This window comes from Tamandua tetradactyla, chromosome 13 (assembly GCF_023851605.1).
Source record: "Tamandua tetradactyla isolate mTamTet1 chromosome 13, mTamTet1.pri, whole genome shotgun sequence".
Taxonomy (NCBI): Eukaryota; Metazoa; Chordata; class Mammalia; order Pilosa; family Myrmecophagidae; genus Tamandua; species Tamandua tetradactyla.
Window position 1 is genome coordinate 65,555,807 of NC_135339.1, and position 20,218 is coordinate 65,576,024.

General features: G+C 53.1%; 1 protein-coding gene across 10 annotated transcripts in view; it reads right to left on the minus strand.

The window, feature by feature from the left end:
* Positions 1-446: 446 nt before the first annotated feature.
* Positions 447-20,218, minus strand: part of SH3PXD2A (SH3 and PX domains 2A) — a 269,266-nt gene continuing 249,494 nt past the window's right edge. For 8 of the 10 annotated variants that reach the window (XM_077125916.1, XM_077125915.1, XM_077125920.1 and 5 more), the window contains 6 exons: positions 18,847-18,930; positions 13,586-13,703; positions 9,764-10,101; positions 8,461-8,510; positions 5,738-5,857; positions 447-3,853 (listed from right to left, as the gene is read on the minus strand). In XM_077125916.1, the coding sequence (XP_076982031.1) occupies positions 1,880-3,853; positions 5,738-5,857; positions 8,461-8,510; positions 9,764-10,101; positions 13,586-13,703; positions 18,847-18,930 (2,684 nt within the window). In that variant the 3' untranslated portion in view covers positions 447-1,879. The remainder of the gene's footprint in view (positions 3,854-5,737; positions 5,858-8,460; positions 8,511-9,763; positions 10,102-13,585; positions 13,704-18,846; positions 18,931-20,218) is intronic. The other 2 variants (XM_077125918.1, XM_077125923.1) reach the window with 1 other exon arrangement.

Here is a 20,218-nt window from a genome sequence, read left to right on the forward strand (position 1 = left end):
TACTGTCCAGCAGAAGAAAATAACTGATTTCAATTTTAAACAAATTCACAAACAAAACAATCTCTCCACAGCCCTTCGACGAAGAACACGAGCAGTTTGCTATAGCTGCCAGCCATCAGTGTATGGCGAGAGAGGAGGGCTTGTAGGAGATCACAAGGCAAAGCCTCTGGAATCTGGGGGGAGGGTCTAGAAGGACAGAGACACTGGGCCCTGTACCTGGGTGGGGAGCGGGGTGGAGAGAGAGCCTTTCCTCCTTTGTAGAAAACACTAACCCTTAGTCCAGGAATTCTGGCAGCTGAATCTGTGGCTGTCAAGTCTGATCTGTCTGAAGTCAAAGGCACGTGTGGAAATCCACTCCCAGCAAAGGGGTGAGTCCTTGGGGAAGCCGGTTTGGCTTCTGGAGTGTCACCTCTGAAACATCAACAATTGAAAAACACAACCCAAAGTTGACACGGGACCTGCAGGCAACTTTATTCTTTTCTTTCTCTCTTCATTGGGGCACTGTTCCTCGGGAAGACCAGGTAGGCTCCCGGCACGTGCATCCTCCATCTTTCTGGGTACCTGTGGCATCCCAGCGGAGGTTTCCTCGGCCCAGTGGGGGGGTGATGGCCACTCTCCACAGTTCACACACCAGGCTCTTGGCCCTGCTTCAGGCCGGGAACGTACTCAGCATGGTGATGGCCCTGCAGCCTGGAAGCAGCCTGCCCCAGAAGGAAGGCTTTTGAACAACACCCTCCTCACTCCTGGGCAGGGTTTCCCACTGAGGGTGGGGTAAAAAGCAGAAGAGCAATTTCCCTGTTTCGCCACGTCTGGGACCTGGGGTTTGCCCAGCCCCAAATCCCTCTGCGCAACGTGCCCTGCTCCCTACTGCCCCCACAGTGGAACCCAATGAAACTACTTTGGCTTGTGGAGGGGAGGGGGGCAGGGGATGTTAAACAAAAACAAAACAACCCCTCCCCACAACAAGTGTCCAAAAGAAAAGCGCATCCACTACCCAGGCCCTTCCCACAGACTAACCACATAACCCCGAAAATCAGACCAAAGCCAAATGCCCAATATAAAAGCCCCAAATCAGTAAATCTCTCCCAAAACGTGAGAAGGAACTGCCCAACCGGAAATATACAAAATAAAGTCTGTGCAGATTGCGAAGGGACTGAAGGCTTTGCTCACTCTTGAATCTGGGGCTGCAGGTATCCTCTGTGGAGCGCCTGCAAGGTGGGTTCACTTCTCAAGGCTGGAGCAGTAACTGCTAACAACGGTGATCCTTGGTAGCACTAGGAAAACTGCTGTTTTTTCAACTAAAACCACTGGCACTCGCCAGGCCCAGGGAGAGGTAAGCTTATGCAAGACTCTTCTAAGCTCCAGAGCCAGTGCTGTCTCCTAACACCCACACGTGGTGGAAGGTGGCAATCCCAGGAAACCCAGCGCAATGCACAAGATACAAATCGGGGCCACATGAGGGCTGCCTCTGGTGGCAAAATGCCAGCCACCGAAACTGGGCTAAGCAGGGGCAGGGCACAGGAGGCCTCCTACACCTACTTTCTTTTCTAGATTTGCGGCCAAGGCACACTGGAGTTTCCCACGTGGTATCCAGTCAATTGGCAAAGTCACTAAGGGGTGCACATGTGTCTCAGCTTCCCCTTCCCTGGGGCTCAGGCCCGTGGTTCCCCTGCCTCTTCCCTGTTCCATGTGGGCCCCACCATGCCCGCCCTTCCAGCTGTGGGACACAGCCTTGAGAGGGCATCTTTGAGTCACATGCTCTGCAGGGTTTAATGTTGCCTCCCCGCCTCCCATTTCCCTTGGTCTTCCTGCTCCCTGCCCATGCCCAGGGATGGCAATGGTGGCACACTTTGAGGCTGGAAGAACCCCATGCCCTCCCTTAGTTCTTTTTCTCCAGGTAGTTGGAGGGCACCCAGCCTTTGAAGGGCTTTGCTCCATCCAGGATCTGGCAGTACCACCAGCCATTGGGGTTCCTCTCCAGAACCTCCATGGACACTCCCTCCTGGAAGCCCGCTGTCTCCTCGTCTCCCTCGTAGTCCGCGATGGAGACATACACATCTTTGAGGTTGTTGTGGATGAACTGGGACTTCTCAATGGGCTTCGGGCGCACGGGGGACACGGGGATGCCGTTGCGCTGGGTGGGCAGCAGGGGTGCATCTGAGCCCTGGCCAGCGGCCCGTTCAGCCAGGCAGCCTCTGGCCTCTGCGGCTGCTGAGCGAGCAGTGCTGAAGGAAGAGTTCCGGCGGACGCCTCGGAGGCCGTCGGTGGCTGTGAGGGACTCGTTCCTCCGCAGGGCACAGGACAGGTTGTTGTCTTTGGGTGGCGGGGACACAAAAACTGACTGGGGCCTCACTGCCACCTGCCGCACGCCATTCCTCATCTTCACTGCCCCGGTACCTGAGGTCTTGCCAAAGCCCCCGGGTGGCTTGGAGGGGATGGGCGGCGTGGCCCTCTTGCTCTGGTTGACGGTGTTCAGCGCTTGGACCCGCTTTTCGATCTTTTCCAGGCTGTCGGACTTGCCCTCGTTCTGCCTGCTCCTGGTGGCTGCTGCATCTGGCTCTTTGCCAGAGGGGTCAGGCTGCTCATCCTCACTGAGCACCAAGTAATGGGAAGGGGCCCAGCCCTCCAGCTCCCCAAACCTCACATACCACCATCCGCTCTCCAGCTTCTCGAGCACCTGCACCTCCGCGCCTGCGGGGAAGCTGATCTCTGAGTCCTGTACCTTCTGGTAGGCGCTACGCGTCATATAGGAGGTGGCCTGCCCTTCCTGTTCCTTCTTGGTGGGACAAGGGGGAGCAGCGGCTGGGAGGCTGATGAGGTCAGCCGAGCCTCTCCTAGACCCCTCGCTGGGACCCTCGAAGGCCGTGGCAGGGGGCAGCTCTGAATCCTCGCTCTTGGAGCCCTTGAGTCCACCCCGGAGCTGGCCCGTGGGTCTCAGCTGGCGCCGTAAAGTGCTGATGTCCATCTTCTCTTGGCTCTGGGACTCTGTTCGGTTCAGAAAGGGCTTGGGCCGGACCGATGGCTTGGCCCGGGCACAGGAGGTCAGTCCAGACTTTAGGTCAGAGTCTTTCTTTGCCCCAACCTTGGGAGTGCCCCGGATGCCTGCATCAGAGGCGGATCGGGGCTTCAGGTCACCAGTGTTTCTGGTCAGGGAGGACGAGGAGGAGGACGAGGAGGAGGAGCAAGTGGTATTGATGGTGATGGATGAGGAGAAGGAGGCCGAGGAATGGTTCTTCCCCAGCTCTGTCTGGGCATTCTTCTCTGCCTTGAGCTTTAGGAGGGATGATGATTTGGGAGAGTCCGATTTGGGGGAGTTTTTCCTGGCAAGGGACAGCGAGGAGCCCCCTGGGGAGTCACTGTCCCCAGAGGAGCCTCTGGCTGACAGGGTGTCATCTGCACACGGCCGGAAGCCCTCATTCTCGTAGATGGTCTCCTCTTCCAGGGCCACGTCCTCTGTAGACTCGCCCACCTTGAAGCGGGCCCTCTGCAGCGACGAGGCAGGCGAGGGCCTGTGGGCCTGGGTGGGCCGCCTGTCCCCCGAGCCACTGTCTTCCACGGGCTCCTCGCTGAGCTCTGGCTCAGAGTCAAAGCCAAGGGCAGGGATGTCATATTCGGGCTCCTCGTACTTGAGCTTCAGCGGGGAATCCTGGCTCTCACTAGCGCCCACCGGCCCCTCCTCAGCCTCCTTGGACTTGCTGGGTGGTGCCGGTGGGGGCACCTTGGGGCGGGTCAGGGTGCTTGTGCGGCGGCTCAGGTTGGGCTTCTTGCGCTTGTCGATGTATGACGCGGGGGCCCATCCCTCCTTCTCACCAATCTGCACGTACCACCAGCCACCAGAGTTCTTGTCGATGACCTGGGGAAGCAGGTGGACAGGCCAGTGAGCTGGGTGGATCACTCGGACCCCACACCGCGCTTCCTACTCTGGGTCTAGAGATGTTCTCTCTGTTTGGCAGATGAAAATCTGAGCCACTCAGTAAGTGACCCAGGGCCCAGTGTAATAAATGATGGAGCCAGAACTCAAACCCGGGTTTCTCTATTAGCTCATGGCTGGGGGGCTTCCACTCCCCAAGTCCCTTTCCACTGGCCCTCCAAGTTTCCATCAAGATCCTTGTCGGGTTGGCCTCCTCTGCAGACCTCTGCACATCTCCCCCTCAGGTACGGTATTTAGACGCTGTACTGTTCCCAGTCCCTACGAGTCTTGCCATCCCACTGCTCCTGTCCTCCTCCTACCCCCACTGTTGCTAGGTCCTCCCTGGGAGGAAGCGCAGAATTTTGAAAGGGTCTCTTAGGTTAGAGGAGAATGGAAAGATGCAGGTGGAGAGAACTGGAAAGTGCAGGCCTGAGGTCACAGCCTCCTTGGCAAGCACCTCCCTAGTGCCCCCACTGCCTGTGGTCATCTCCCTGCACGTGGAACCACACTGAGCTCCCACCAGAAGAGATTTCTTTGGGTTGAATGGCTTTCTAAGGAAAGGGTGAGGGGCTACTGGTCACTTCCATGCTAATATAAACTAGCTCGAGATACTCTGAAGTATGGCTGCTGGTTGGGCTGGGACTCATTTGGACTAGGAAACACAAAGGGGAAATAACTTTGGATGGTGTGACACTCTTGGAGGAGGAAATCTGGGGGAACATGTAAACATTGCCACCACACTGTGGAAAGAGGGGGAAGGAAGGAAGGAGGATAGAGAATGCCAAAGGCAAGCTCTGCCTGAGATGAACCCTTTCTTCCTTCCTTTGGTCCCACAGCCTATACTTCACCCTGCCCCATTCCAGTGCCAAAGATTCAAGCTCAGCTTGATCCTAAGAAGGACAATTCTCTATATCATGAGCCTTGGTAGGGTCTGGAAATCCAAACACCACTGAGAGCATGTGTTCTCTTTGAAATTTCGCTCCAAATTCCAGCCATGTGATTTCAAACATTCACACTGGGGCACCGTCTCTTCACGAGGCAGAACTTGCCCAATTAACCTTCTGACAGCTTCAAATGTATTAACGAAATTTAACTCCATTTCTGCACAAAGCCAATCAAGGGAAATTACCGAGTCACAAATTCTGTCTATGCCCTAGAATGTCCCATCTAGTGCCAGCCACAAAGGAGAGTTTCATAAATGCTAAGAGACGGGCAGGGAGGGAGGCATTGCAGGATCTGTTATCCCACTTTGCAGAGAAATAGAGCCAAAGCCAGGAGGAAAAGGAACTCCATCAAAGGCCAGAGATGCCTGTGGGGTGGACACGACCAGGCATCCACATCCAGTGCCCAGTCCCTCACTCCACCTGCTGGGGCCATGCGCTTCCAACAACCCCACTTCCTAACGTGGGGTCTGTGGAATCCTAGCCTCCGAGATACTCCTGGGACAGGAAGCATGCTGGGCCCAAACGAATTGGGGATGCTGCCTATTCTTGCCTCTTGCAGAGGCTCATAGTGCACACCCTCAGCTCACAGGCTTTAATAAATCCTGCAATTACCATAAAAAACACTGAGGGGATTTTGGTGCTCCCATTACAAGCTCCTGCAATGCACTTTGGAGAACTCTGCTGTGAGGGAAGCACCAGGAGGCAGTTCAGCAAGCACTGGGTGGAGACACGAGTCCTGGGTTCTAGTTCTGACTGTGGCTGTTACTAGCTCTAGGCAAATTCTTATCCTGGTGGGTTTCTGTTTCTTTCTAGTCCCTCCCTCAGGAAGGAATGCTGTCAGATGAGAAACTTGGTAACACTCAGCATCATGGGCAGGGCTTACCTCTGCCTTCTGTCCACCCCGAAAGCTGATCCCATCAGAAATGCACGACTGGAATTCGGCAATGGTGTAGTACTCCACTTCAACGGAAGGGGGCTCTGGCGGCTTCGGCAGCTGGAACCCCTATTGCAGAGGACTCAGTGAGCAAAGCCATCTCATAAGACAGTTACAAGGCCAAGTCCCCAGGAGGCCGGTGTCGCTGATTATAGCAGCTAGCCAGCAGTGGGCTTGAGGACGTATCTATCACCTGGGTCTCAGAGCACATCCTCAAGAGAATGCTTTCTTGACAAAACTTTCTGATAACACTTAGGAGTCACTTGGGACTTGTCTGAGCTATCAAAATACTTACTGATAACACAGTTTAAGTCTAACCCTTACATCTCTAGCAGTCCAGTTCCCAGATGCTTCAACACCTGGATCCCAAACAAAAATGAAAAAGCTGTAACAAAGCCCATGCACACGGTCCTGTGGGAGAGCTACCCCCCTTCAGGCCAAAGTTTCAGTGTGACATCTGGCAGCAGAAGCAGGACAAGGGACTACAACCATCTCTAAAAGTCAGATGGGAGTGTAAGGGGGCTGTGGGGCTAGATGAGAAAAACCCTTGGTCAGTCATCACGAAGAGGAAAGCACTGAATAAAACCCAGAATCCTCTATCTTTATGGGCAGGGAATGGTGGAACCCATTACAAAGCCTAAACGTTATTAGGATGTTGGCACATCAATTTCTTAGCATGGACATCAATAATTTGTCCTCAGCATATGATATTTTGCAAACATTTATTGCTTGCCCACTGAGTGCCAAGTACTGCTCTCAGGCACTGGGCATCCAGTAATGAACCAAAAGGAGGATAACACTCCTTGTGGAACAGATGTTCTAGCTTCATCCACAGTCTCTCCTCCAGCCAAAATGGGCTTTGTGCCTCCCCATTACTCCCTGGATATCCTTCCTCATACAAAAGGGTTAAAACAAAACAAAGCAAAACAAAAGTGGCAGGGAGGCAGGTGTTGGTGCAGAAAGCAGATGGAGTGTAGTTGGAAGACCTTGCAAGACCTCTGTCTTGGAGCTGGACAGAGACTTTAACTCCAGCTCAGCAATTCACAGCTTAGCTGTGTGGCTTTGGGCAAGGCCCTTCACCTCTCTGAGCCTCAGTTTCTTCAACTACAAAATGGAATTAAGATGATTAACTGAAATAAAGTACATGACTCTGGGGCACAGGAAGAGCTCAATAAACATAAGCTGAAGCTAAAAAACTCATTTATTCTTCCAAACTTTCCTCACCCTTCGAGGTTCAGCAGGCCCTAATCCTGCAGTCAAAACTGAGCTGCCTTCAGTCAGAGTAAATGAGTGATGGGAGGAAACTGGTTTTGAGAAAGCGGGTGTGATCAGCCAACTTTCCATGCCCCAGTGCCTGGCCCTGCAGCCATGCATGTGAGCAGACTGGTCCAGGCCCCAGCTGAACTTGGACCCTTGGTCAGCGGGATTCAGCTGGCCCTAACTGGAAACAGCAGCTCTCCCTTAGCAATCCCTGCACTTGGTGAGTGTGGAAGGAATTACCCCATTCTTGCCAAAATCAAGTCTGCCTGAAAATAATTAGCTGGGTCTAAAAGAGTTGGGAAGAAAGGAGAACACATGGTTCAGTTGTGTATAACCCAAGGGGAAAAAGAGACTGAAACTCCCCTGACAGTGAGGGCCAGGAGCAGGGCCTGGAAGGTCTCATCTCCAGGGGCCAAATCTTCTATAATCCTAGGTTTACTGAGCATCTACTCTTCTAGGAGATGCTGCTACCCACCTCTCCTGCACCCAGGGCAGATATTACTGAACACAGCAGGCTTGCTGCTAAGCCCAGATTTAACTTCAGAATCTTTCTCAACATAGTACATGAGGTAGTGCTACCAAACAGTCACACAGAAATAGAAACCTGTTTGTCAGCTCTCTATATAAATGATCTCACTTAATCCAGCCCTATGAGATAGTTGGGACTGTCCCCATTAGAAAAAAGAAAATTGAGACCTATGGAGGATAAGTGACTTGCCCAGGGTCTCACTGCTCCTCAGTGCCAGAAGCAGAACAGGAATCTGCGTGGCAGGCTTGATGTCCCATTCTTTCTACTGCCAGTGGTAATGGTTCACTGTTCTAGGGCTCTTGTTCTGCCAACTTCATGGCTACTACCCCAAGCCCTAGTCCCTGGATGGACATCTGCCTGCCTAAGGGACTGGACACCGGGAAACCCCACCCACGGGAGCCAGGTATCTCAGGGACATTAGATCCCACAATGGCCGGTCTTTGCCATTCCCTCTCCCCTCTCTGGAGGATGCTCAACGATCTGCCCTCTGTCCTCCCAGGCTCGGGCATCCAGTCATGTGTAATGGGCATTTCTGAGTAAGGGCAAGCTGAAAGGTCTCCAGGCTAGCATGGACAGCAGCTCCATTTTCAGTGCCTGGCAATACCCTGGCTGGACACTCTTGCCGGCCAGTCTAAATGTTTATGTCTGCCAGTGCAGTGGCTGGGGATGGATTTATTTAGCTTTGGAATGCAGTGGGTTTCCGAATTATATATCAGGCTTCCCTCCCTGCTCCCAGCCCCAGAGAGCTGGAAGCCCCTACCCTTGGAAACCTCCACACCAAAAAGTCCAGCAGTGAGAAAAGACGGCCAATTCTTATTAATTGAGACTTCTACAGGGCATCCCCATAAAACTAAAAATGGGAAAAGAAATTCAGCATACATACCAGGCTGGATTCTCTGCGTGGTGGCGGCCTTGTCCTTAGATTTGGCGAGCCTGGAACAAGAAACCAGCTTTCAGAAATCCCAGCCAGACAATGGGCAACAGTGCCTAAACCCACCTCCCTAGGCGTGACGAACTCCTGATCCTTGGAAGCTCACACTTTCTTTCCCTGTCTATGAAGGACCCTGAGGCTTGAAGTCACTACAGGCACAGGAGTTGGGCTGCTTCAACTAGAAACCATGGACCTTTAGGGTTTTTTGGCTGTGCTTCAGCAGTAAGGGATCCATTAACTTTCTAAAAGTAAACATACAATTAAAAATGTATGCCCGTAGTGGCATTTTTCAAGAAAAGGATATATAGCTTTAGCAGGGACCACACCTATTTATTATTATATATTATATATTTTTTCCTTACAACTAAATCCTTAGAGGCTAGCACAACGTCAGGCAAGCAGAGGTGCCTGATAAAGATTTGCCAAGTGATTATCTCAAATGCTTCAGGCGTGACAGCTAACCTAACCAAGATCAGAGCTAAATTAAAAAACAGCTTTCATCCAGATTTTAATACTGGCTAGATTTTTTTTTCTTTTTTACTGGAAGGTACAAAGAAAAGCTGGTTTCTCTGCCCCATAAGAACCGTTTAACTCTCAATGATAGGCATTGTTGGGCCACAGATGGATAGAGATGGGTAAAATAGAGGGCACCAGGTAACTGGACTTGTCTGGTAAAAGAATGCCATGTTGAAAATTTGCTTGTGGAGAGTGGGAGAAGCCTCTGCTCCCAACTCTTTAAGGTTTCCAGTAACTGGCGTAAGATGAAAGGGCACTGGGTAAAGCCCAGAGAGGTGGTCTCGATAGGCTGTCACTCCACAAAGCAGCCATACATACTAGGGTCGACATTTAACAGCCCACGGAAATTTTTTTTTTAATCAACTATATGTCATCAATCTTGATTTATAAAGCATAACTGTTGAGAAAGGAGAATGACAGCAATGTTTCTTGCTCTCAGAATACATTCATCTGCAACGTGGCCATTCCTGGCTCTCCACTCAGAAGGGGAGAATGCTTCCTTTCTACACACTCATGTAAATTATCTCCAGCGGAGGAGGCGGGAGGAAGCAAGTCACCCATACTCTCTTGCCTTGTCCCCTCTTGTGCCCAGCATCATACAGGCTGACCAAGCAAGGCTGGGGTCAGGGGTCAGTCTGTATGTGAGGGGAAGCTGCAACCCCTTCTGGCTTTCCTTGCACCCTGTGCCCACTCTCTAAAGAGCTCCGTGGAGAGCACCCGGGGTCAGCAAGGTTCTTACTGATCTGGGCCCTCTGCGGGGCAATCCTGGCCACAGCTGGAGAGCTCGGGGCCAGCTTGGAGACAGTCCTCTCGGGCACCCCCAGGGAACCGCCGTTGGAGGCGTTGCAGAGGATGGGGAGGCTGATCTCCTTCTTGGCGATGGGGGCCTCGTGGCCCTCGCCTTCGGCCGGCGGTGTCTCCTTGTCCCCGGACGCCTTCTTGTTAAGCAGGTTGCTGATTTCCATGATGTTTCCGATGATCTCCACTGGGCCAGCCAAATTCTTCTTCCGTGCTGGAAGGTCATCCTTGGCTTTCTTCAGGTAGGATGCTGGTGCCCAGCCCTCTTTGCCCAAGTATCTGTGGGGACGAAAGGGACATGCCACCATTTGAGTGTTGATGACTGATCTCATGCCTCATACCCAGGCCCCGGTCTCTGGCTTTGCCTGGCTGAGACTTCTCTACCATGCTCAGTAAGAGAACTGGCAGTCCCCACCACTCGGAGAGAAACGGTCTTGAGGGACTTTTCCGTTTCATGAACCCTCTTGAAGCTGGGCTTTCATCATGGATCTTGAGATGAGAAGATTTCTCAAATTTGGGGTTTCACAGTGGCCTGCCTACCTCACAGTCACTTGAGGGTCTTTCTAGAGATAAGACATAGAAGGTGTGATGTGGTATATAATTATGCCTTACGGAAAAAGAAAGTTATTAGCGAGGCAAAGAGGTACCACAGGAGAGAGTCAGAAAACCTGTGTTCTAGTACCTGGTACCTTGGACAAGTCACTGTCCCGGAGCTCCATTTTTTCTCTTCTGCAAAATGCAGGGATAGAGGAGGGGCTAAAACTGCTATCCAGAAGGATAAACATTGAGACCAACTAAGAAGGTGTCAATAAAGTGACTGAGCGGGGAGAATATTAGTACCGCTCTACTACAGGGGTAGCAGACAGACAGAAGACACAGAATAAGCCCACAAACAGACCCAAAAGGAGAACACTGAAGGTAACATTTCAATTTATTGGGCCAAGCATGGATTATACAATAAATGATTTGGGAACAACGTATTATTCAATTAGAAAAAAACAAATACATGAGATCCTAGCCTCACACCATATAACAAATCAAAAAAAATCAAATTCGTGAATATTTATATAATCTTAGGGGGTAGAGAAAGTCTTTCCAACTGGGGCTCCAAAAGCAGAAACCATAAATGAAAAGACTAATGCATATGAATGGATAAAATTAGAACCTTAACAAAACAAAACAAAACCCAAAGCCTGTAAACAGAAGTAAAAGGCAAATGACAGGGCTGGCTTAATTTTAGGCAATTTGATGACTTCTTAAAACAAGCTTTGCCCAATTTTCCCCATGGTGTTGAGCTTCTACCCAAACCCACTGGGAATTCACTTCTTGGTCCAGCAGTTGTTGGTCAATGCCCCCCACGTCTGGGCTGCAGTGTCCCTGTTTGCTCCCTGGGACACATCTGGCTCTTTGGAACAGCTCCTCTATGCCAGATGTCTGACTACCCCACCCCCGACCCTGTTCTTGGGTGCTCATTACGTAGGAGACAAGTTTAAGTTCCTACTGACATGTTTGAGCTTTGCTGGAGAGCTCAGGCAGGAGGTGGCTTCTTATGTTCACCTAACAGGAATGTGCAGACAGGCTATCCCAAGCCCACCTGTCTAACCCCTTTGAGATCTGAAAGGCAGAAATCAGTAAATAAATAAACGGCAGTCAGGGAGCTGGTGGGCTTCCCCATGTAATGGGTGCACAGACAGAAGCACAGAATTTCAGGGATGGACGCAGTAACTAATAAAAACACTTACCCTTACGTATGAGTTAGGCAAGGTGCAGAGAAGTAAAGCAAGCAGCAGAGTCACACAGCTAGCCCGCCCCCAAGCCCTTTACTCTCGCTTCTTAGAGAAAAGATGAAAATGACCCATCTGGCCCTTGCAGAGGACTTGCTATGTGAACATTGTACAGATATGGGGAGAAGGTTCTCCCGGGGGGTGATGGTCAGGTCTGCTCACTGCCCTGAGCACTCCCATTTCAAACCCCTTTGTGTTACTTTGGTGTTATGTGGATAAAATTAGATTTCAGGCTGAAAGACGCAAGAGAATCAGAAGTGGCTGTGTGCGTTTGGGTCCAACTCTGCTCACATCTGCTTTCCAGCTCTGGAACATGGAATGACTCCAGAGGGAAGCAAACTAGAAAAGGAGGGAAGGAGAAGGAGGGGGAGGGAGAAGCAAGACAGGAAATGAGGATCAACACAGAGTCTGGAATGTTGGGAAATGGCACATTTAAGGGGGTGACCAGCAATCTTCTTAAGGTGGAAATTTTTCAGCCGTGTTTTCCCAGTTCAAGTTCCTGCTGGCTAAAGGGCTTGGCCTTGCGATCAAGAGGGACTAGAAGAACAGCTCAACAACTTTGTTGATCATTTTAGAAAACTAAAAAAAAAAAAAAAAAGTAAAGCAATCTTGTAGATAACTTTCAGGCAAGTGAATCAGGCTATCAGCGCAAGTGAATCAGGCTATCAGCCTGCCAGAATGTTTGCTGGCCTTTCTATTTCAGGTCCGTGGCTGTTGGATTTTGGGGTTGGCTGTAGTTCTCAATGCTCAGAGAACATGAGGGTCTAAGGGCAGTGGCTTTGGACAACACATGTCCAGGTGCAGAGACCCCTTCCACCCAATATCTAGCCGGACAGAAATGGTAGAGTCAAAGGCTGCCTGCAGCTCAGCCTTCCTGACAGGCAGTTACTGACGGGACCAGCTGTGGCCCCTCACCTTCTTCCTGCACCTTGGCATAGACTGCTCTTTCCCACCATCGTGGTCTACTGTGTTCTGAGCAACTGTTTCATGAATGCCTGCATCACCTCGGTCACAAGGGTACCACAGCACAATCCTGTCTCTTCTGTGGGAGACCCCTTGGATCATTTAGCCTGCCTCTTGGGGGTCTGGGGTTCCCAGAAGTGGTAGGCTGGGAAGGGGATCCTTGGAACCTATAGATATGGGATTGTCTCTGTCAGCTGAGCTCCGGGCAGAGAAGTGAGGACTGGGCAGTCATCACAGCTGAGCCAGTTCCAAAGGAACTAGCAATGTTTGCTCAGAGCAAGTCCAACCTGGAGGGCAGCTGGCTGGCCCTGGAGCCCCAGAGCAGAGGGGATGAGAGAGGCAGGGCCCGGTAGGGCAAGTGAGTGAAGCCCACAGGTTTAGGTTGCTTCCAAGAGGGTTAGGGAAGTTGCTGCTTCCCTGCCTACACCCCTGGGAAATATGATTACGCTGCAGAGGGGAGGGAAGGAAGAGGCCTTTGATGACCTGAATGAGCCTTGAACTCAGGCTTCGCTTCTGCGCCAGCTCTCACAACCAAGTGGATCAGCCCAGTGGAGCCCAGAACCAGCCTGCATCTGCTGGGAACTCTGATGCTAGAAGCCCACATCTGGGGCCCCGAGTGCTGAGCCAAGGGCAGAAGAAGCTGCCTGCCGAGACCTTAGTAAGGGCCCTGGATGCCAGAGCACCAAGTGGCCCTTCTGCACAGCATACCAGGCAGCCAAGGCCAGATGCAAAAAACCAAATTCAGCCTGCAAGCTGAGCTGGGGCCCCTGTGTCCTGCTGGCTGTTGCGCAGACTCTGTCTCTCGTCCTGGGAGAGACTGCCAGATGAGTAGTCTCCGGTCAAGATGTTGGAGCTGGAGCAGCCAAACCCTGCACCACAGGCACACTGCTGCTGGTAGTAACTAACCCATCTAGTGGCCATGGCGATTCAGAATCAGACCCTGCTGCTCAGCACCGGGGACTGGGCAGGCTGGGGTGGGAGAGAGGCCCCTGGCTTTGCCGCCGCAGGGCTCCTACCTGATGTACCACCAGCCTTCCAGATTCTTCCGGATCACCTCCACAGTGACACCCTTCTCAAAGTCAATCTCGTCCTTGCTTTGGCTGGTATAAGGCTGCACAGTGACATACTTCTCCTCTGGGGGTGGCGGGGGAAGCAAGAAAAAGGACGATTATTTGAGGTGAGGGAATGGGTCCATCTTCCAGTGCCCCACCCCCCTTGGCTTGGCCTAGCTTAGCTGCTTGCCAAGGTGCACTAGGTCAGCCTCTGGCTTTTCCAGGGGAGGAAAGGATGGGGAAAGGGAGATCATGGAAACAGGAGTCAACTGCTTCTTCCAGTGGACCAAAGGAGGCCCAGCAGGCCTGGGCAGCAGAACCTGGCTCTCCCAGTCTCCCAGCCTGAGAACAGCAGCCAGGTTGCTGGAGTTGGAGTTCACAGGGGCTCAGAAGCTTGTTAGGCTAAGGGCAGGGACTAAGAGGACCCTGTCCCTCTCGGGTCCTGAATCATGAAGCATGAGTCTAGACCTTGGTGTCCCCTGAATGACATGGGGTCCAGTGGCATAACCCCTCCCTCCCTGAATGTGTCCCACTTTCGTCTCTGCTAGCCCTTCGCCCACCTCACCCTCTTAGAGCCTGCCTCTCTCTCCAGGTGGCTCCCACGTAACCCCTCAGCGAAGCCTTCCCTGACCAGCCCAGCCCACTCTTGACTGTGAAATTTCCCCAAGAGGTTTCCCTGGAATACAAGCTCTGTGGGAATGGTTACATGTGTGTTATAAGATAAAGGTCTGTTTCTACCCCATAGCCTCTGCAGAGGCCCTGTGGGAAGCTGCCTTCTCTACCCTCATGTGTTGAGGGTGACTCTTGTTTAGTGTTTTCTCAAGGCATTAAGGAGGCACCTTGTGGAATCTCAGGAAAAGCTTGGGAGGGACAGTGGTGGGGAGACTGGGGCAATATGGTGCCTTCCCTGGTTCTCTTCAACCTCCCTCTTGGCAGGAGGCCCTGGTACCTCCCACGTGGGTCCTTGCTCAGACTTCCAGGGAGATATTTCTTTCATTTCTGCTGGGTTCAGCTATGCCTGTCCCCAGGAAGGCCATGCCAGGCAGGTCCAGGGCCGGGTGCTCCTTGGCTCTGTCTGGTTCTGCTCATGTCCACCAGCTGAAGACATCCTGTCTCCTGAGTGGAGGCCCTCCCCAGAGGACTGACTCAGGAAGGGGCATGCTTCCCGCTCTCACCCTCTGGGAGAACAAAGAGCAGGGGAAGGACTGAAGATTGGCCATGCCCTTTGGGAGGGTCACCCTGAACCCCTGCTGGCCTGGGTGCTCCACTGGGGCTGCGACAATGGCCAGCAGGTGTCTGGCGAACAGTGGGTGTTCCAGAGGGCCTATTGACTGCATCCAGGAAGAAAAAGGCAGGGCTGAGTAAGAGCCGTGAGTGGGAGACTTTCTGTGGGCTCAAAGCAGCAGGACGCTGAGGCAGAAGACTGGTCTCCGAGACGCCTGCCCCTCTGGGCTCCCAGGGGGACACACTCCCTGGACTCCTTGGCTGGATCCTGATGGACAGCCTGCCTGAGCATTGGCAGCAGTGGGGGAAGGGGCCGCTGCCATGCCACCCCTGCTGTGGGAGGGCCGTCTGTTCCTTCTTCCCTGGATTACCAGGATCCTGTCTACAGCCCTGTGCTGGCTCAGAAAGCAGCTCCCTTTGGGGTAGAGGCTGTGTAGAGGTAGCACCTGCCAGGGTATGAGAACAGAGCTGGAGGGCCACTGACTGAATGCAAAAGGCTGCCACAAAGCAAAAGGTAGGCAAAGGCCTCCAAAACTCTTTGGAATGACCTTGGTGACTGCTGGCTTTTTTAGCAGTGACTTGGGTATGGCTCCTTGAAGCTTTCAGATTCCAATCCAGCCACTCTGGGGAGAGCCGCCAGGGATACCTGAGAACCATCTCCAGCCAGATTCTGGCTTGGGCCTTTGAGGAGTTTGGTGCCCTATTGGGCAGCCCTCCACTCTCTTGCCTGGTTCCTAGACCTGCTCCAGTGGAGCACGGTGAATTCCGGCCTGGGCAGTGATCAGACGGGCAGACCAGCCCCCAGGGATCAGAGCTCTGAGGTTAGGAAGAGGCAAAGCCTGGGCTCCACACTTTGCTTTAGTTCAGCTGGGCTATTTTTAAAAGTCTGTGGTTCGAGCAGGAAGCCATCATTAAAGTTTTCCTAGGCAATGTTGCATTTGCAGAGAAAAATTACAGTCCTTCTCTTGGGAAAATTAGAGGAGCCTGCTCTGCTTCATGGCCAAGGACAGAGCCCGCAGCCATCTCATGTGGGCCTCGAGCTGCCAGACCTAAGCAGGAGCCCCCGGCAAGCCCCTGGTGTGTGTGTCTCAGGACAGAGTTCCACGGGCCATGTATGTGCCCTGCTTTCCCCTGACCATCGTTGGGTGGGCAGAACCAAAGATATCAGTTTTGGCCAGTGAGTTGAGCTACTCCCTGCAAAAGGCCCTGTATTCCCTCAGACTGCTGGGAACATGGATACCTGGAAGTTGATGTGCTGCCAGTGAGAACTCTGGGCTGGCCCGGTGACTTATGCTGCTCCAGAGGCTTGTCCTGTCCCGGTCACTGTGTAGGTTCCAGGTGATGAGAATTCTGTGGCCCTGGTCCCAGATGGGGCTAGGCGGTCAGACAAACTCTTCCAATTTGTATTTGGGGCCTTGATTTTCTGCCAGTGTTTGGCTTGGCTGGCAGAGGTAGGAATAACCTCCTGGTGGACAGGGGTCACATGGCTCTCTGGTCTCCAAACTCCCAGGTCTCCCTGAGGGAGAGGCCTGTGCAACAGATCCCTCTGGAGAAGCCAGAGAGGAGGACGTCCAGACAGGTGGAAGTGGTCTTGGTTGGTGGTTGAGTCACTTGGTTTTGGTTAGGGTCTCTAGAAGAGATGCCCCTTAGGAAATAGTTGAAGGAAGAAGGGGCCAGGAGCCCAGGGGCTTTGGGGCTCCTCAGGGTTTCCAGGACGTCAGGATGGTGGCAACCCCGCCCTGGGAGGGCTTGCCAGGCTGCGGCTGGGTGGGTGGCTGGGGGGGAAGTGGACAGGCCTGTTCTGGTTTTGGAGGCAGGGGCTGGAGAGCCCTGCAGTTTCCAAACCACAGAGCCTCCTCTTTCCAAACACTTTCCCCTCTGTCAGCAATCTCCCCGCTCCCTTCCCGGCCCCCACAACTCACCCAACCCCATGGCCAGAAGCCTTTTGAGTCTGAAGGCCTGGTTGGCTGAATGGGGACTGGAGGCCCCAGGGAGCAGTGCTTTTCTCTTGTCCAGCTAGTCGATGACCCAACGCCTGCTGTCCCCTCACCAGCACCACTGTGTAGCAAAGCTTCTCCCAGCCAACTTACTTACAAGCGTTTCTTGAACTGAACTTAATTCATAGGACTAAAATGGAAAATTATGTTTCAGTCTCTTATTTCATCGAGAAAGAGAGACTGAGATTGAGGGAAAGGGATGCAGCTGTGGTCCCCGTATTTGCATATGTATGTATGACTGCAGAATTACGCATTTCACTGAAGACCTGTGTCTACCTATCCCATTGTTTGTGACTGTGACTGCACTTCCTGTGTACACGTGGTTGGCAGGAAGAGACTTGTGGGTGCTGCTGCAGGTGTGTATGAGATGGACCCACGAGCAGTTAGTTGTGTATACAGTGCATTTGTGACTGTGTAAATGATGTGTGCATGGAATAGTCTTATGTGGTGGCACGAGTGGAGTTATATGTGTACATCAGTGTGGCTGTGTAGCTGTGTGTGGGCTGGAAGTCATGGTGTACTAGTCACATCTGTGGCTTCAGGCTGGACATGAGTGCCAGTACTTTGTGGGTTGCCCGTGTGAGAATCCTGAGGCTGTGACCATGGGATAGTGGAGAAGGAGTTGTGTTTGGGAGCGCACTTTGTGACGGTGTTTGGAGTAGAAGCTAGCAGGGGGTGGGGGGAAGGTCAAACCTGCGTCCCTGCACTGGTTTTGTGCAGCTGCATCCTGCTCTGTTGTGCTGCCAAGGGTTACAGCTGCTCCCCAGCTCACCCTCTATGCTGTCCTAACCTTCTAGCTTTTGAATGGCCTTTGCTTTACATTTGGCTTGTTCTTTCTGTTTCCACAATTGCCCCCCTGCCCTAGGCCAGCCCCCAGGACAGGCTGGGCTCATGGTCAGTGCTCTCAGACTGACACTGAGCCAGAGTCCAGGCTTCCTGCTGCCCGGGGCTGGGGGCAGACACCAAACATGCCCTCTCAGTGGCCCAGCATTCAGGAACCTACTTTGGGGGAGGGAGTCTGGGAGTGCTGTTTAGTTGGGGCTGCAAGTCATGGACATTCCTGGCCTGCCAGAGGCCACTGGTTCTTATGCACCCTTCACAGAGACCAGAGGCAGCTCCTCAGCTGTGCTGTCACAGCCCAGAGCACACTCACTGTGCTTTCTGCAAGGCAGGAGAAAACTGCCACCCACTGGCCCAGGGGGTCTGGAGATGTTTAGGGCTTTGTTCAGAGGCCCACCCATAGTCTCCTTTACCTCCCAAGTTCCTGGATGTCAGAAAGGCCCTGGACCAGAAAGCTCTGAACCAGCAAATGTCTCAGCTCTTGGGAGTGGCTTGTGTGCCAGGCCATGAACCTCCTTGGAATCCTCTTGCTCTGCCCCACCCATCCTGGAGTCCCGACATCCAGTGCTGGGAGATGCCAGAGGCTCCTGGCTGGACCCAACACCTCGCTCAGAGCTTGTTGGGACTGCGCTCGGTGCCAGGCTGTTCTGGCTTTTGCTCCCTTCTGGTTTTCCTGGAGCTGGCTGAAGGAAGAGGGCTGTGAGCTGGTCCTTCCCACTCTGTTCCCAAACAACAGCTAGAACAGCTCGGCCAAAGCAGCCCCATCTCGGTGGAGGGAGGCAATGAAGGGCAGGGGTGAGAGGAATGGACCACTCAGATTTAGACGACCTCAGTTCCCTGAATCTGTAGTTTTCAGGGCAAATATCTTAGAGGCCCAGCTGTGCCCTCTTCCTCTCCCTCCTCCTGCTTCAGGGAACCCATAATTGTTTCCTCAGTCACAAGATCCCTGCCCAGGAACCAGCGGAAGCCAGAGCTGCCCAACCGATCACCTTGATTCCCCAGCAGCCCCCTACCCCTCCCAGCTGCAGAAGGTGAGAGAGAAGCCTGGCCTGTGAACAGGCCACAGAGAGAGTGGAGCAGGGCCTGGAAAGGAGGATAGCAAGGCATTAGTGAGAGAGAGAGAGGTGCCAGCTGTGGGGTTAGAGAAGCTGCTCCCACAGTCACCTCGGCTGTGTTGCCTGTTGACCATCCCGCCCAGGGTCCACCGGCGATCCAGGCGCCGCAGATGGGCCTTGCGTCTCTTGGACACTGGTGTGGGAGATGGCGATGAACATGTGGCCGAAAGGAACCATCGGAGAGAATGGAGATGAGGATGAGATGAGATGGGGTGGGGTGGGGTGGGGTGGGGAGGCGTGAAGTGAGGGAAGGGTGTGGAAGGGAGGGAGGTTACCATCGACCGCCCAGTGCTGGAGGGGCCCATCCTGCTGGACAGGGTGGCTTCAACAGGAGGCATGGTGGGTAGGCACATGCAGATAAAGACAACCAAAGCTAAAGCCTAGGTTGGACTGAAGAATTCAGACTTCAGCACCTTAAGGAACAAAAGGTCTCCAGCTCCAGTCCAATGCCAAAGTTCTTCAGCTGCTGTACCCAGAGATGGTGTGATCACTCCCCCGTCACTGGACAGGGCTGATTCCCAGTAGGGCTGGGGTCCCTCAGCACTTGGGCTTACAGACAGTGTCTGCCATCTGCTCACTCACAAAATACTGACTGAGGACTTGCCACCATGTGCTGGGCACCAAGGCACCATGGTGAAGAGTAAACAAGTCAAGAGAGATTTGGGGTCCCTCCCTTGTGGTCCTTACAGCTCTTCTCATGCTGAGTTCTGTTTACATCGGTGCTTCTAAGTCACTGTCCCTGGATCAAGGTTGAAGGCAAAGAACCTATGCTCTCATCTCTGCATCGCCAGGGCCTGGTACAGTGCCAAGCACATGGCTGAGCCCCGAGAAAGGTTTGCTGATTGAAATGCACATATGGATGGATGCATGGGCCCCAGGCTGATCCTTCTCTGCATGTCATGATTTGGATTTCTGATGACCCACCTCTCCAGCTCCTCCCTGCTCAAGAATACTTCCACCTAGGTCACTCTCTCTCTGGGGTGGCCCCTACTCAGGCCCCAACTCCAGGTGCCCCATCTTCCTACAGGACAGAACAGGTGCTAAGCCAGGGCTGCAGGATGCCAAGGAACCCCACTGCCTGGCGCTGCAGCAGAAGGATACAAAGCAGCCCAGGTCTGTGGGAGGGAGGCTGGTGGATTCTAGTCCAGGCCCCACTGCCAGCTCACTAGGCACCGTGGGTAGACTCTAAGTCACCGTTTCCTCATCCGCTGTATGGAGTGACACTTCTGGCCCTGGCCTGAGAAGAGTCAGGACTGAATGAGCTCTGTGGTACATAAATCAGGTCTCCCTGATTTCTCGGTGAAGAGAAGAGCTTCAGTTGGTACAGAAGACCAAGCACCACCTTAACGATTACTGATATTTACTGAGCTCCCACTGTGCCCCTGTGGTTGGGGCTACCCCCATTTTTCAAATGGCAAAAC